The sequence below is a fragment of the Malaya genurostris genome, chromosome 2, assembly GCF_030247185.1.
Source record: "Malaya genurostris strain Urasoe2022 chromosome 2, Malgen_1.1, whole genome shotgun sequence".
Taxonomy (NCBI): domain Eukaryota; kingdom Metazoa; phylum Arthropoda; class Insecta; order Diptera; family Culicidae; genus Malaya; species Malaya genurostris.
The window spans coordinates 310,273,517-310,288,471 of NC_080571.1; the positions used below are offsets into that span (position 1 = coordinate 310,273,517).

Genomic DNA, 14,955 nt, shown 5'->3' on the forward strand with positions numbered 1-14,955 from the left:
AATCATGGACGACGAAACCTACGTGAAACTCGATTATAAATCCTTGCCGGGACCACAATATTATACGGAGCGAGAAGGGCAAGTGTTAAACCAGTCCGAGATATCGATTGAAGTCAAAAATTTGGTAAGAAAGCTATGGTTTGGCAAGCAATTTGTAGCTGCGGTAAGATTTCGAAACCCTTCATCACCACTACTTCAATGAACAGCGAAATATACATCAAGGAATGTTTACAAAAACGACTTCTACACATGATTCGAAGCCACAAGGATCCTGTTGTCTTCTGGCCAGATCTTGCTTCTTGCCACTACTCGAAATCAACGGTAGAATGGTATACTACCCAAAAATGTCACTTTCGTCCCAAAAGACATGAATCCACCAAATTACCTACAACTTCGACCAATTGAGGAATTTTGGGCATTAACGAACATGTCTCGGCAGCCGAAACCATTCAACAGTTCGAAAAAGATCGGAAAAAAGTGGCAAAACTTGTTGCCAAGAAATCTGTACGGAATTTAATAAGGAACGTTCGCAAGAAGGTGCGCCAGCTAGTCTACAATGGCTAAGTAGCTAATGTTGAGAATAATATTCTGTTGTTGTAGTCTAATATTATCAGTATATCGAATAAAATTTGAATATCTAACACTTATGAATTATTTACATCGAAATCAAAGTGCGTCCATACTTTCTGGAACAGTCTTTATGCTGCGTTCATTTGTTCACTTCTGATCAGTCTGCGCTGAGATACAGTGGACACCGAAAATCATGATTTTTAAGAAGCGTTCTCAAAAATACCTCTTCACCGACTTATTTCTCAATATTTTTCCACGAAAAAATTACAAAATGTTGTTCGAAGGAAAAATCATGCAAAACATTTGAATTTATTTTGTTGAACGATAATTCTGGAAAACATTCGTAAAAATGATGATTTTTTTCATCGTTTAGGCCCTAAGCAAGCCCCCCCCCCCTCATGGTTCGAGTTGGCGCGAAATGCATCTATTTGTTTCAAATATCTCCGAAGAATCTCCAACGAAATTTTGAAGTTATATAAATTGAATGAAATTCAGATAACATTATTCTCCATATTTTGAAGCATGCGTTTAGAGTAAGTTTGAGGACTGTAAAAGATTTCAAAGACAGCAGAAATTTATTATAAATTAGTGAACATCAATACATTCCGGAAAACTTTAAAATAACGATGGATAAAATAAATTTAAAAAATATGTAAAGGGCTAAATAATAATACTGAAGCTATCAAAGACATGATATCTTTTCAAATCTCCGTTTTGCAAATATCGTTATTCATCGCTCACTAGAATAATCATCGTTTCCAAACCCATATTTTCGAAAAACTTCTTTGGCTTAAGTTGTTTCGTGTGCTTTCTTATTTCCGGCGAATTTTAGATAATATTTGAAGAAAAACGTTAATTTTACAAAATTTTCCAGCCATCCAAAATTTTACAGCCAGAAATCGAATGTGAAAAAAGTTGTGAATAAATCAAATCTGGAGCAATTTCGTTGAAATTTCCAGCATAACATATAGTCCTACGTCAAACTATTTTTCAACGTTGGTGCTAAATAGCGGTCGATGCCGTCACTACAACAATGAAACCCTTGAGAGGGGTAGTCATTTAAATTCTACCTTAATAAATACTATAAATACAGCCCATTCTGTCCAGTCATGAACAGTTTCTCGAAAGATGGTAAAATACACTTAGACTAGCACCTCAGGCACCTTCGATGGTCGTCAAACTAAATCCCACATTATATTTTGTTTTTTTTTCAGCTTCTTCCAAACTACGACGAATGATCTCGGCTATCAACGCTAACTACGTGACACCTCCGCTGGCGGACAAATATGCCGATCCCCACGTGACGGCAGGAGTTCTGAAAAAGTATCTCCGCAGCCTGCCAGACCCGCTGCTAACGTTCGAGTTCTATCCGGACTTTGTGGCGGCCGCCCAGAAACAAAACGAAGCTCAACGGAAGGCGGCTATCCTGAACATCGTTAACCAACTACCGAAGGAAAACTACGACAATCTGCGATACCTCACCAAGTTCCTGTCTTATTTGTCGGAAAAGAATCAAGAGAACAAAATGTCACCGCAGAACATTGCGATTGTGATGTCACCAAATCTGCTGTGGTCACCGAATGAGAATGAAAATTATATCGATCAAGTTAACAGTACTGCGACGGTGAATACAATTGTGGAAGCATTAATAGCCGATTGGGGATTTTTCTTCGACGGAGAGGTAAATTTTTACACAAGCATGAGCCGAGATTCACTGTTCCCGGATAACGGTGGATTTCCAGTGGATAAAGACTTTCCGGTGAGAGCTGCACCCAATGACTACATGTCGAAATCAATGATCGTTACCATGATGGGTAGTCAGGATGAGATTCGGTATTACAACAGCGGCGGAGGAGGTAGTGGAGGCGGGGGTGGAGAAGGGGGGACATACAACAACAACAACTCCCAAAAACCGTCGACATCACATTCCCGCAGCAGCAGTCACGATACTAGTCTTATTCTAATCAACAGCAATGATCAGCTCATCAAACATCGCAGTCAGTCGAACAGTTCCCTATCGGATCATTCCAGTCCGCCTCATGACAGCAGCCCGAAACCAACGGTTCGAAGAAAACACAACAAACAGGCGGCGCCGACACCGCCGGACAGCCATCACAAGAATAGCACACCAACAGTGGCCAGTAGTAAGCAAAGTTCGCGTGACCAAAACACCAAGATCCAGTCAAACACGGCTGCCTATTTCAAGCAGTTGAACAATAATGGTATCGGTCGTGACCGGGACGACGATGGGTTCCAGTCGTTACAGCATCACGCCTACAAACAGGCCCAGCAAGAGTACGCCAGCGAACGGCAACCGATGATGCGAACCGAAAGCCACGATGACCTGTTGAAGATTAAGTCGGGTGTCGGAGCAGCGGGCGATAAGATGCCTCCTCCGCGACCCGCAGCAGTAAGCATCGGGGAGAGTCAAACGCTGAACCGAACCAAGGGGCAGCAAAATTTGTACCAACAAAATAACAAATTACCAAATGCTCCTAATTGTGATAGTACCAGCAGTTTAGGGTAAGTTGTTTTTATGATCAATTGTTTTATTTTTTGTTTTGAAAATATCATCATGCGTGCAGATGACAAGCATGTTCCGCAAAGTGCTGAGAAGGATGTTAATAATGTACGCATATTAAATTGCTCGTTTCAGGGGACGTTTTATTTTGGTAATCAATCGTAGATCATTTGCGATAGTATCACATTTTTCATAAATTCAATCCGCATTTTCTTATTCGAACTAGCCTGAAATGAGCATTGTTTTTAAGGTTCGTTCAATAAATGATATGTCATCAAATTAGTTCGATATTTTGATTGGCTATTGAACTTTGAAATACAAAATTTGTATGTTATTTTCGATGCTTTGAAATATCTTTGATACTCTAACTAAAATAGTATTTTCCAACTTTCTCATTTCAGTAGTAAGGAGAATAAGGAAAACCACAATCGGCCCTCGTGTCCACTTCCGGTCAAACCGGTGGCACTGCCGAGAACAACGCTAGTATCAGCCAAGACCCCGACTGGATCGGGTCCGAACGGAAACAGTACCGACGACGACAGTGGGTTTTCTTCGTCTACGACGATTCGCGAAAAACCCGTAATCCCAGAACGGCCCGCAATTCTACTGAGGCCACAAAGCTTTAAGGGTTCCGTTCCGGAAATATCCAAGGTTAGTGAGGGAATGAACACCTTCATCAGTACTACCAACTCACTGAAGAAAGCACAAAGTTTCCGGGGAGAAACTAGCAGCGGTGCTAACAAGGACATCGGTTCAACTGTGCTAGAAAGGGCACAGGTCTACAATATTGACAAGCAACAGGTTGCGATTATAGACGTAGCAGATAAACAGTCGGGTGAAGAGAAAGCTAAGAAAGACAAAGTGTGCTTGGCACCGATCACAACGGTACCGGAGGGTATTCCTCCCCTGGCGATGATGGAATCAACCGGCTCGCTTGGGAGTGATCTACAGTCACCTGAGAAACCAACGGCCGAACAAACGGCGGAGGAGGACACGACGTCGGCAGCAAGTGCAAGCAATGTCGCAATCACTACTAGTCTTCAGCAGGTGCCACAATCTCCGCGTGGATTTGACCAGGCCAAAATAAAGCGACCGCAGGTTCCGGCACCACCACCGCCAGTGGGGCGGCCAAAATCATCCGACTCGACGGATTTATAACAGTGTGAGCTACTGATATAATCAAGCAAAAAGGGTATTTATGTATAAAATAATAACATAAAAAGCGTGCGGTGCCAAACGAACCGAAGCGATAGGGACGAAAAGTGGCGATTTGTGGTATTTTGCTGGATGTGCTGGAGGCCAATAAAGACTAGAACTGAGTTTTCCTGCATTTATAATGCATTTGCTGTCTTTGTATTCAACCTTGAAGCATTTTCAAAACTCATTTTCTTGAAAAGAATTATTTTTCGTTGGATATATTCGGTCAGGTTGTTTCAAATTCAAACTAAGTTGGTTAAGATAATGTCAATAGCACTGCGCGACATAAAAGCAATTATTTTCAATGCACACGAGTGTTCTCACTCATTCATTTTTTTTGGATAGCAACAAATGGTCTTAAGAAAACCATCGTTATCTCCGAAGTAATTTTTTGTTAAATAATGATTGTTGTGTTTATTATAATTACTGTGATATATCAGATTCAATCACATGCGAGAAAAACTGGGACTCAGTCTTTCAACTCAAAACGAAAGTTTTTTTGTACGATTCGTGTTATTCAACCATTTCTGTTTTCCTAAGGCTTGAGCGCTTAAATCATTCAAAAAGCAAAGTAAAGTTAGGGTACTAAATTCCATGGCGGAACTTGACCTTCTACTTCTACTGACTCCCGAAAACCAACTTGTGAGTGTACATGACTATTACATGACCAGTGCAATGATCCTACGGCCACTAATAAATCCTTATACTCCGAACCGCCGACCCGGAAGCTTGAAACATTTATTGAAGCCAAATATGGATCAGAAAGTTTTTTTTTTTGTGAAAGCTCATGAATATAATCAGAAATCCCAGTTGGTAGCATGCATTTGTTGTCACTCTTCAGTTCCATTTTTATAAAATTCTCTACAAACAGATCTTAGATAAGTCAAGTTGTCAATGTAACATTAAATCCTTCACCAATCGATTGTTTTTTTTTTAAGAATTTTTTTAATAAATGTCGAACTCCATGGCATTTGGATCAAGAAACTCTAACAAATAATTATTTAACACAAAGTGAACTCAGCAGAACAAATTTAATACCCGGGTGTTAAAACTTGCAGAAGTTTACCGTACACTTTCTGTACAGATTGCGCCAATCATTACAGGGACAGAAATTCAGCAAACCACAGATTGCCTTTTTTCTCGTTCTTTTCCACGACAGCCCGTTCGCCGGTTCGCATCGCTTCTATAAAAAAAACACAAGTCAGTTAGGTTTAATAAAATTTTATTATTTTAACGATTCTTTTATTTTCGCCTCAGTACTTCCACTTTTTGGTTGGGCCAACGAAAATACTGAATTGGGAGTCAGAACAGAGAAGCCGGTGCAAATCTAGTGCCTAAAAAATGCATTCTAATTGAATTGAGTTTGGACGCAATGTTAGCAAAATTGTTTTTGTTTGTAAACTGTGTCCACGATGTAACTATCACAGGAAAATGGTAGACGGCATTCACTGCCTGTGAGGGTTGTTGGCGAGCTTGATGTCAACCGAAACAGTGTGACTGTTAGAACTAATGTTCTAATAAAAAAAAAGAATTATAGATGCTCAATTCAGTTCTACTGGTAATCAGTTTATTCTACATGTCTATCGCAGTTTAGTAGAAAAATCCTGTTGTATATTTTAAGGAACACACACACAATAATACATTAACAGATGCTTCTAATCAAAGGTGAAAGCGAGTTTTCCATATATGATGCTTGAAAACAGTAAAAAAACTGTCCTAACATTATTCAGCGTGTGTCGAAAAAAAAAATTATCTAACAGCTTAGAAAATCTGAATAATGTAAATTGGACAGATTGTTTTTTTTGTTTGTGCTTTTTAATTTTCCTAAACTATGCTGCTTGATTACTGCAAAAACCAATAATTATAAGAAACACATAGTGTTTAGTAGTTGAAGAATATATTTGGGCTGGGAAAGCGCTTGAATCTTATAATTCACATTTTATATGTGATATTTTCTAATTATATGGAACTATTTTTCGAATTTGTTAGAGAACCTTTTATATGTTAGGAAAGTGTGAAGTGAAATTGACCCTTTGTTGCTCACGAACAGAAGGAGACTGCGACTGCTGGTTATATGAAAAAGTTGTCGCAATTTCCGCTGTTTTTTACATTGGAACATGAACGTGGTTTAGAGCGGCGAATTTGATAGGCGAAACAATTTTGTTATTCTCTATCACTATTGAACTCTATTTGCTGAGCATTTTTTTGTAAATTGTAACGGTTTTACTAAGCCGCTCGGTTTCCTGTTCGTATAAATTCTATAGTATCACGGAATTCTGATCAATGCATAATTTCTAGGATAGATCAATCTGACACTCGGGATTTTCTGTACATTTCTTAAAAATGCAAGATTGGTAAGATCAAAATCGCTGACATGACAAATCAATGCGCTGACAATATCAGGTTTCATATCATATTCATAGCTATGCCTACCTAACAGATCAACGTAACCGTGGGTGTGATTCCTTGTTGTTCTTGTCCAGATATTTAACGTATACTTGAATTAAATGGGTCAATTTTCCATCTAATAATCTGACTTTCGTTTTTATGCTTAGGTATTCGTACCACATAAAAGACCTAATAGTAAATTTGAAAATCGTTTTAAATTTTTAGCATTGGTTCAGGTATCTCCGAGAAAAATTAGTCTGTTGAGAAAAAAGAACTCCCCGGGTGCAACATTTTTTTGAAGGCGGCAAATCAATATTGGACCTTTTTTTTGTAGTTGAGGAAACTTATGACGTTTTCGTTTTTAATTTGCACTACACCGGTGCAGTGCTACACTGAGGCATCAATAAACGAACAAAAATGACGAAAACATAAACAGTAACCATTGACTACAATAAACGATTCCATTGCACAGAGTTACACCAAACTTTTGATGAGTACTACACCAGTGGTATCGGTGCAGAATAAGTGTAGCACTGGTGTAGTGCAATTGGTAAAAACGAACGGTTTCAGTGCAGCTTTCGCTACACCAGTGTATTGCAATTTAAAAATGAAAACGACATTATTTTTTTGCTCACTAAACCAACGATGGGGGCGGCAAATCAAGTTTTGTCTTGGGCGCAAATTTTCCTAGCCATCTAAGTACCCAGGTAAACAGTAAGCAATAATAATGACATTAGAATAGCCTTTTATGAGCACCAAAAATGCTTATAGCTCGATATCTGCAATCTGAAAGCTCATCTGTTGTAAATCAATCAGAATTCAGCTTTCGGAATGCACACCAGTCATAAATAAGCATTATCTATGAATATATTTTGCCAAAGTCGGCCTTAATTCTGTTTCAAGTGCGATTGAAATGCCAATTAGCGATTATTAGCTGTCATATGGCGGGATAAGTATGTGCTTTTTTATTACCAGGGTAATTACTTTTTTCTCTGATGCGACTTGATATTCACCGTGAAGTGATACCCATAACAAGGGTCACAATTATTTCACTTGGTTTTCACCATGTAGTGATACCGGTAATAATAACCATAGTGTTTTCCAAATGAACCTAGGCTTGATATTGAAATCGGTTAAGTAATCTCCGAAAATTTGAGCGAAGAGGAAAAGGATTTGATACCAACGTATAACATTTTATTTGAAAACAATTTTGGTAAAACCGGTGTAGCAACTCCATTTTACGGTTCCGAAAATGAAAGATGATATGAACAAAAAAATGGAAAAAAATTGAGCTCACACACTTAGGAAATTTCGCAGAGTTCGGTAATTTTTACCGAATTTTCAATAGCTGAACGTTCGGTAATCAGTTCGGTAATTGAATTGACTACCGATCGTTCGGTTATTGCTGAATTGTCAAGCAACTACCGCAAGCTGTAAACCAAATGGACCTAATGAATGGATCGGTATTTTTTTTGTTTACTTTTGGTTAAACTTCTGAATTTGAATGGATTTTCGGATTTCATAAAACAACACACATTTTAAACTTACGATCAGGTTTTTCGGATTTGGATATTTTTCATAGCAACGAGTGAAGAAAACTCGAACCAGTCGTGACTACGGTGCACTATATATCCACGAAAAAATATAAAAATTGTCCAGCAAAAATATAACTTCATTTCCCGGTTGACTGGAATTATGAGCGCCTTTCCGAACATTGCACAGCCCGCCAAGTCCACCAAGAATTACTCTCGAACGAAATGTATTGGCAGCAAGTGGACATGGTGATATGAAATTATCTTCTGTCTATAAGTAAACAAAAAGCTTTGAGTAGTTCTAATGTTTTAAAAACTTGTGCTCCTGTACCTCATTCCGTTCAAGATTTTTTTTCGTTTGGTTAAAAAAAAGACACTTACTGACAATTTTAACAACTGTTTGACAGTTTGTTTTTACGACAATAAGTTTTCACAGAAATTCGGTTATTGGAAGATAATTTTACCATGCGGACGGTATGGTTTTTACCATAGTCACCGACTTCGGCTGAATCGATTTTGACAAACTTAGATTTAAATGAAAGGTATTACAGTCCTATAGTCTGCTATTGAATTCCATCTGGATCCGACTTCCGGTTCCGGAGTTTCAGGGTAATATGTGCAAATTAATGAAAAATATGCACTCAATTTTATCAGAGATTTCGTAACCGATGAAGGGTCTCAAAATTCTTTAACAACACCTTAAATTTTATTCGAATCCGACTTCCGATTCCGGAGTTAAGTGCGATAAGCGAAAATTTTTAAATTTCATGGGTATAATTTCATAAGTGAAGGCGAAAGGATGTACAAATTCCATAAAACTGACTGGTAAATGCTTCCAGTTTGCAGATATAGTTGGTTTTGTGGATACATATATAAACTTATTTCGGTACTATTATGTCCCGGTTTCCGATCCGGAAGTACAGAAAGTTCTGAAGATAAATTCCCAACATTAAATTCACTTGCTTTTCTCTGCGATGGTTGAATCAATTGGTTGAATCGATGGTTGAAACAAACTTAGATTCGTATGAAGAGTGCTCCAACTTTTTACTTAGTATTAAAAAAATATCACTTGGACTACAATGTGTCTGTTGATTTTACATAAATAAACTTACAATAATAAACTTTCAGTACTATAAACATGGTCTAAATTTTATCCCGTTCTGACTTCCAGTTACGGAATGACCGAATGGTAAGTGTCAAAAATTTCTAATCGTCATATTGGCCCTTATTACCGTTCTCACTTGCACTTTCACATTCACTTCACTTACATGTCACTTCACTTGATTTGACCTATTACCAGTGTTGCGATCACTGTAGTAAAAAAAGTGAATTTTTCAACAAAATGTTGGTCACGTGATGTTCATAATAACGTTAAGCTGATCCAAGTAATTACTTTTTCTCAGAAGCGACTTCCGTAATAAGGACCCACAATCACTTCACTTTGTTTTCACCGTGAAGTGATATCGGTAATAAGGGCCTGCAAAATAGGTACGCACCGGTGCGTACATGTGCTGGTACGAAAGAAGAAAACACAAAATCGCACTTACGAACAATGTTACACAAGTAACAAAGAAAATCGAAGCTTGCTTTTATTAACATAACCGAGTCCACAAGAGCACGTGTACAGGAGTACAACATTTCGCTTTCGTTTAATTAATTCAATCGAAATGGTGCAAGTGACTGTAATGAACTAGCCTGAAAATAAAACAAAATCTTTGTCTCTATAATCACTACTCAAATGGATTTTTTTACTGAAGTCATTAAATATGTCGGTACGGAAAATAGAATAAATTAAGCCTAGTCAGTAACTTCAAGCATGTAAATGTAATTTATGAACAAGTAATATCGTTCTGACTTTCCGGATCCGACTATTCAAAGTACAGGGTCTTGAAAGTTGAAAATGTATAATCGTCGCATAATTGACAACACACAAAAGTCGAAATTTTCAAAACAAATTTTGACAGTCTTCGAGCTTCGGTTCGGGAAACATGTTTTTTAAAAACAACTATATTAGGCTTACGTCGATTTCTCTTAAAATGTTAATGAGAAAGGCATCATCACACCACTAGGTGAATTAAACAGTTTTTTTCCTTTTACATCGTTGCTCTAAACGAAGGTTTGAAACTTTTGACATTTTTCCGGCTTCAGTTCCGGCCACGGAAGTTGGATTCGAACAAAATTCAGGAATTCCGCATGAGACCATTAGATCTTGGATTTGAGTCTGTGATCGTGAAAATGTGTCCTGCCATTTCCGAGCAAAATAAGTGTGTTTCAAGTTACTGACCACTATTTCCGGAACCGGAATACGGGAGCCTCTGTAATCGAAGTCGATTCATTTGGTTATCAAATAATATGACCTAAAAATTTGAACAGTTTTGAGCCTTTTGTATTTGTATTTTGTATATTACTTTAATAACTATTTAACCTGCGGTCGCTCTAGCTCGGACTCCAATCACGTAGTTTCGCTCTGGAAACCACGTGTTCGTTTTACTCGGAGTCAGAATCGTCCGTGTGTAGCTTCAAAAACGAAAACGGTATGAGTTTATGAAAATCCATTGGGACATATCTGAAAATAAAATTGACTACTATTTCTTGAACTTAATAGTCCTATCATCTTCTTTTGTAAATGCAAAATTTCAAATTTACAATGCTTTCCACTCATCACTCTGTAATTCTGAAACCTGAAATGAGATCTAGACGAAATAAATCTTTCTATGCGACGGTAAATCCATAAAATTTAAATCTAAGCTTATGAAAATCGGTCCGGCCCTCTCCAAAAGAAATAACTGGTGGTGTAATGATGCCTTTCTCATATTATTTATATTTCAAAAAACATCACTAGAAGATTCTGTCAAGTATAAACTACCATCACCTTTCATTTTATAAACTGTTATGTTAAGTTGATATAGATTTAAATGTGGCAACCCTGCACGCTATACGAAATTGAACAAAGCACGCTGTGCGCTAGGCTGGTGCGTTTTCTTCTTCCGTATCAGTACGTACCGATGCGTACCGATTTTGCATCATTTTGTATGACAGTTTGAAAGGTTTGATATTCATTGCCCTATAATTTCGGAACCAGAAGTCGGATCTGGATGAAATTGCACCGCATCTTTTAAAACAACAAGAGCTTTAATTTGGATTATGATTTGTGAAAATCGGTTTAACCGTTGCTGAGAAATCGAAGTGAGTTCCGTTGTTGGATCTTTTCTTCATAATACCTGGTGCGTTCGGAAGCGGAAATCGGGCACTAGTAGTCCCAAAGTAGATTTATATATCCATCAACTAATAAGATCTGCCAACTAGATGAATTTACCAGTGAGTTTTATAAAAATGTGCACCTCGTTTCGCCATCGTTTGTGAACAAATACTCATGACATCGAAAATTTGTACTAAACCCACTGTAATTCCGAAACCGGAAGTCGGATTTGGATCAACTTTTTTAGGACTTTTTGAACATTGCTAAGACCTTCCATTTGCATCTTAGTTTGTAAAAATCGGTTGAGAAATTTCCAAGAATCTTGAATGCGCATTTTCTCATAGATTTGCATATATTGCCTTGTAATTTCGGAATCGGAAGTCGACTAAAAATAAAATTCAATAGCGATCTATGGGACCATAAGACCTTTCGTATGAATCTAAGAGTGTAAAGGCGGATGGGTAATGTCAGAGACATAACTGGATGTCGTGAATACAAAAAGAACTGACATGTTCCTTAACACTTCCGAATATCAATTAGTTGACCAATTGTATGATTTATGCAAGTATTTCCCTTTTTCACATTTTTCGCAAAAAAGAAGGCTTCACTTGATCTCGATTACTGTGAATTTCACACAGCGAAAAGTGCACAAATCTAACCAAACTGTTCTTGATTTGCACTAAACTGAGGATAATTACCTTCGATTTGCGAACAACAAATCCTAATAGTTCTTTAGAAAACTTTTAGATCCATTAGAACGGCTGATTTTGTGTAATGCTCTCCACCGTTGTTTTTTCACCAATGCTATTGACTGGCAGCTGTGCCGTAATCGTTCTTGTCGAAAGCGAAACTATTGGGCAGACGACACAAAACACATCTGCTCGCAGTGGCGATAGAATCCATATTTTTTTTTCTGCATAAATATCTGTTTATTAATCTTATTTTTGTGTATTACATCAACATTTTACAGTACAAGTGTTTTGACCCTTTGGCCTTTCATCTTTGTTGTTCATACGATTCGTTATTAATATTAGGTGTTTTAGTTACTCTTGTTTTACATACTAATGTTTAATCATAATATTTATTTTAATTATTTATAAAATGTCTACCTACTTATAACTATCCCTAACCTAATACGTACAAATTTTGAATTATTTGTATTTCAGAGATGGAGCACCTCTCTTAAAATTTCGTGCAGTATTGTTCGAATTTTTGTTCTAGTATATCCAGTGAGGCAATCTCATGTACTTCACTAGTCCTTGTCCAAGGGGGTAGATTTAGAATCATCTTTAAGATCTTACTTTGAATGCGTTGAAGCCTAAGTTTGTGTGTTCGTGCACAACCCCGCCAAACAGGGACTGCGTATTCAATTGCGGGGTAGATGATTTGTTTATAGACAGCCATCTGATTCTTCAGGCATAGTTTAGATGTTCTACAAATCAGCGGATACAGAGACCTAATGAGTATGCTGCATTTTTGAACGATTTTGTCAACATGTGACCTGAATATCAGATGTCTGTCAAAGGTGAGTCCTAGATAGATAACTTCATCGGACCATTGAATGACCTCATCACCGAACCGTATTATGCATTCGTCTGATGGAACAAGTTTTGGAGATCTTGAATGTGAAAACAAGATGACCTGAGTTTTTGCTGCATTGATCACAATTTTCCAGCTTGTAAAATATTCCGTTAAAGCGTCCAGACCTGTCTGTAGTTTATTTTTCAGAGCATTAATGACACGACCTTTGTAAAGAATGGCAGTATCATCAGCAAATTGTGACAGAACACCACCACCTGGAAGAGGTGGGATGTCTGATGTGAAAATGTTGTATAGAATGGGACCTAGGATACTTCCCTGGGGTACACCAGCAGGAATAGTAAATCTTTCTGAAAGTGCATTATTCAGAGAAACCTGGAATGCTCTATCTGCAAGATAATTTTTGATAATTTTAATAAGATACATGGGAAAATTATACCGATGCAGTTTGAACACCAGTCCATCGTGCCACACATTATCGAATGCCTTTTCAATATCCAATATTGCCATGGCAGTCGTTTTGGACACTGATTTGTTTTGCTGGATGACGTTGTTAACCCTTGTGAGCTGGTGGATGGTGGATCTTCCTTTCCGGAACCCAAACTGTTCTTCCAGAAATATATCCTGTTCATCTGCAAAAGCAAGAATTCGCCTTTGTATTGACTTTTCAAACAGCTTGGATAGGGCAGAGAGTAAGCTGATGGGCCGATAGCTCTTGGAAAGGGAAGGATCTTTCCCCGGTTTCAAAACTGGGATAACTTTAGCTAACTTCCACATTGAAGGGAAGTAACCAAGCTCCCAGCACCTGTTAAAAAGTTTAGCTAAGAAGACAAATGAGCGAATACTCAAATGTTTCAGCTCAATGTTGAATGTGTTGTCGAAACCGGGGGCCTTCATATTTTTGGATTTTTTCACAATAGCCATCAGCTCATTCGCAGTGACTCTACTTTCCTCAGGAACCAAGCTGTCTGATTGGTCAACCTCGGCTACGCTATCAGCAACGGCTCTTTCATATGGACTAACAATGTTGAGTCCTAAATTGTGAGAACACACAAACTGCTGGCCTAGTGCATTTGCCTTCTCTACTGGTGTGATTAAAGGTATTCCTTCAGCTGCGTCCTGGGGTGACATCAGAGGAGGAATAGGCTTCGGTTTTTTCTTAAGCACCTTCGTTAAGGACCAGAAGGGCTTTGAATGTGGGAGAATTTTTCGAAGCTTTTGCTGGAAGTTCCTGTTGCGAAGCTCAGATATCCTTTCCTGGATTATCCTAGTTAAGTTGTTATAAGTAGTCTTCCTATCTAGGATGCCAGTTCGTTGATACTGCCTCCGGTAGATATTCCGAAGTCGGATGAGTTTCTTGGTGACACTGTCGATTTGAAGAGAGGAACTCGGCATATGTTGTACTGGAACCGTCCTATCACGAGCGACTGTGATTGAATGCTGGAAGGAAGATAGGGCCGCATCGATTTCCATCGGGGAATCTAGTGGAACATTGATATTAATAAGTTGGTCGGCGATTTGTTGAAATTGGACCCAATCGGTGCGATAATAGTTCCTCCGTGGTTGAATAGGCACTGTTTCTGGTGAAGATCCCAACGTCAATATTACTGGAAAGTGGTCAGAAGAGAGCTCGTAGAAGACAACCGGAGAGCTGTCTATGGCGATGTTGCTGATGAATATATCCAAAATGGAATGAACTCCTGATCTGGAAAGTCGCGTTGGTTGATCCGGAGCGAAGATGTTGTATTGTCCAGCTTCGTAATCTTCGGCAAGTACGAATCCGTTTCGATTCTGTCTTCTGTTTCCCCACAGTTCATGCCGTGCGTTCAGGTCCCCAGCAATGATGAATTTGTTCTGTCGTCGAGTGATCATAGCCAGATCTCGCTTCAATGATGCACACGTACCATCTCGAAGATTGGTTTGTTTGGGGCAGTACGCTGCAATGATGATGATGGGTCCCATCGTCGTTGTAATCTCAATTCCGATGGCTTCTATGAGTTGCAATTTAA

The 14,955-nt window shown here is 38.4% G+C and overlaps 1 protein-coding gene across 13 annotated transcripts in view; it reads left to right on the plus strand.

The window, feature by feature from the left end:
• The window catches only part of LOC131431091 (rho GTPase-activating protein gacI-like), a 73,535-nt gene extending 68,013 nt beyond the window's left edge, over positions 1 to 5,522 (plus strand). For 12 of the 13 annotated variants that reach the window (XM_058596583.1, XM_058596577.1, XM_058596576.1 and 9 more), the window contains exons 7-8: positions 1,785 to 3,093; positions 3,493 to 5,522. In XM_058596583.1, coding sequence (XP_058452566.1) covers positions 1,785 to 3,093; positions 3,493 to 4,249 — 2,066 coding nt within the window. In that variant the 3' untranslated portion in view covers positions 4,250 to 5,522. The remainder of the gene's footprint in view (positions 1 to 1,784; positions 3,094 to 3,492) is intronic. The other variant, XM_058596590.1, reaches the window with a different exon arrangement.
• Positions 5,523 to 14,955: the final 9,433 nt, after the last annotated feature.